The sequence below is a fragment of the Thermobia domestica genome, chromosome 16, assembly GCF_964235325.1.
Source record: "Thermobia domestica chromosome 16, izTheDome1.hap1.1, whole genome shotgun sequence".
Lineage (NCBI taxonomy): Eukaryota > Metazoa > Arthropoda > Insecta > Zygentoma > Lepismatidae > Thermobia > Thermobia domestica.
The window spans coordinates 162463092-162465510 of NC_137469.1; the positions used below are offsets into that span (position 1 = coordinate 162463092).

Sequence of the window (2419 nt, forward strand, 5' to 3'; positions counted from 1 at the left end):
TTTTACCAGCGCACTCACACAACCACTTCCAGCACTGTCTATCACACAACTGAGACCGTCGCTGAGGCTACCAGGTGGCGTTGGGCACACGTGCTGTCTTTCCACAAATCAGAGCCCTGCTATCCCATGAGTTTTGCTCATTCAGTGTATATCCATCTGTAAACATTTTAATACTAGAGCTTGACACAGAAGTCTCTGCCGCGATACAAATGCTTCACACCCCGCCCTTCTTACATGCATTTCTTCGCCCCCTTCTTTCTAGCACCTGCTATGTTGCCACAATAGTCAATTAAATTCTTGACACCGAGGAGGAAAGGTAATTTAAAAGTCCTATGCGAATTTATGTTCCATATCGTTCTATCTCTTTTTCGCTGAAGTACGTTTGGCAACTGCGCATGACACCTTTCATTATGACGCATATTGTTCTTTCCATGCTGAACTATAATTCGCTGAATAAAGTGTAGTGTTGCCAACGGCAGACAAAAGCAGCAAAAATATACCTTTCAGAAGCAGGAGTATTCTGCAAGATTTCTTTCTAGGAAAATAATTGTTAAAAAAAATATTAGCATACGACAATAGAGATTAGTGGTGTTGAAGTGCCTTTTTCTAAGTGCGCACGTTTTTCGAACTGTGGTGAAAACAGTTTTTTTTTTTAAAAAAAGCTCGGAGTTTTTTTTTTTTTTTTTTTTTTAGTGTTGAAAGTTTTGTAAATAGCTTATTCCTAGTTTTTAAATTTTACGCTTGTAAAAACGTTTATTTGCACAATGCCTCCAGTATTGTCTAAATTGAAAACAAAGACTTTACATAGCCAAGCGAGAGAAATTGTGAGTAATGTTCATTCATTTCTGAAGATGGAAGCTAGTGAAGGTGTTAATATTCCAATTAAACATTTTGGTAAAAGAGCGGCAGCTGCAACCGGGGTCCCGGAACGAACAATTCGATCAATTGTGAAGGAAAGAGAAGTTCTTGAGTCGTCAGAAGGGCCCTCCACATCATTCTCTACTCCTGGAAAGAGGAGACCAAAACCAGAACCTAAATCTTCAGTGGACAATTTTGATGAATGTGTCATCCGTAGGTGTGTGTATGACTATGCTATTCGTGAAAAGCAAGTGCCAACACTTAGCAAATTGCACACGACATTACAAGAAGAATTAAAATTTGCGGGTAGTAAAGAGAGTTTGAGACGCTTACTGCATAAGCTGGGTTCTAAGTGGAGGAAGACACCAAATAATAGAACCATTTTAACCGAAAAGCAAGAGATTCGTGCTCAAAGAACGCGGTTCTTGAGACAAATAAAGCATTTAGGCGGGAAGGACGACCAATCATATATGTAGATGAAACATACTTACATAGTTCCCATACTCCAGAATATGGTTGGTCAGACGATTCTGGCAAATGTTTTCGGGTGCCTATGTCCAAGGGACGGCGTCTTGTGATAGTTCACGCCGGAGGTAAGGATGGGTTTGTTCCTAATGCTTTACTAATGTTTAAATCTAATTCGAAATCAGGGGACTACCACGATGACATGAACAGCGATAATTTCATGAAATGGCTTCGAGAAAAACTAATTCCTAATCTTTCACCCAGATCTGTTATTGTTTTAGACAATGCCTCGTATCACAACGCACAATTAAATCCTGCCCCCACTCAAGATTCTTTAAAAAAAGATATGCAGAGATGGCTTCAAGAAAAGGGGTTACCTTTCACGCCTGACATGACACGACCAGAGCTGTACGAATTAATCAAATTACACAAACCTAAACATGTAACCTACGAAGTTTACTCCTTGCTAAATGAATACGAACATTGTGTATTAAGACTTCCGCCATATCACCCTGAATTAAATCCAATAGAAAAAATATGGGCACTAGTGAAGAACTGGGTGGCATATCACAACACAACCTTTAATTTGGATGCGGTCATGCAGCTCGCACAATGCAAATTTGAGAGTGTCACAAGCGAAGAATGGGGCTCAAGGTGTCGTCTTGTGGAAGAGATCGAGAATGAGTTTATGGAGTGCGAGGGTCTGATAGATGAATATGAAGATAATGCTGCATCGGCACCTTTCGTAATTTACGTGGATCCTGAATCAACTGACGCAACCTCGGAGATTGAGGAGGACTTGTCAGGAGACCCTGAATCAACTGACACGGCCTCGGAGATTGGGGAGGACTTGTCAGGAATAGAAGAATTAGACTAATTAATGCGTGAAGTGTGTCATCAGTCTTAGCCTTAATATGTTTGTAGCCATTGGAATAAGGTAAGCTCTCTCTTTATTAATAGGCTGTACATGTTATTCATTTACGTTAGTGTAATTTTTTTGTACAATGCTTGGTAGTTATTCTTTTGGATATTTAGATTGCAACACTGTGCTGTGCAACGATCGCGGCAGAAACAAGTGTGTTGGACTTTACAATAC

The 2419-nt window shown here is 40.1% G+C and overlaps 1 protein-coding gene across 1 annotated transcript; it reads left to right on the forward strand.

The window, feature by feature from the left end:
• The first annotated feature begins 1411 nt into the window (after positions 1 to 1411).
• On the forward strand, positions 1412 to 2200 carry LOC145672686 (uncharacterized). The gene has a single exon (XM_081741851.1). It carries the CDS (start codon positions 1412 to 1414, stop codon positions 2198 to 2200), a length of 789 nt encoding a protein of 262 aa, XP_081597977.1.
• The last annotated feature ends 219 nt before the right edge of the window (positions 2201 to 2419 follow it).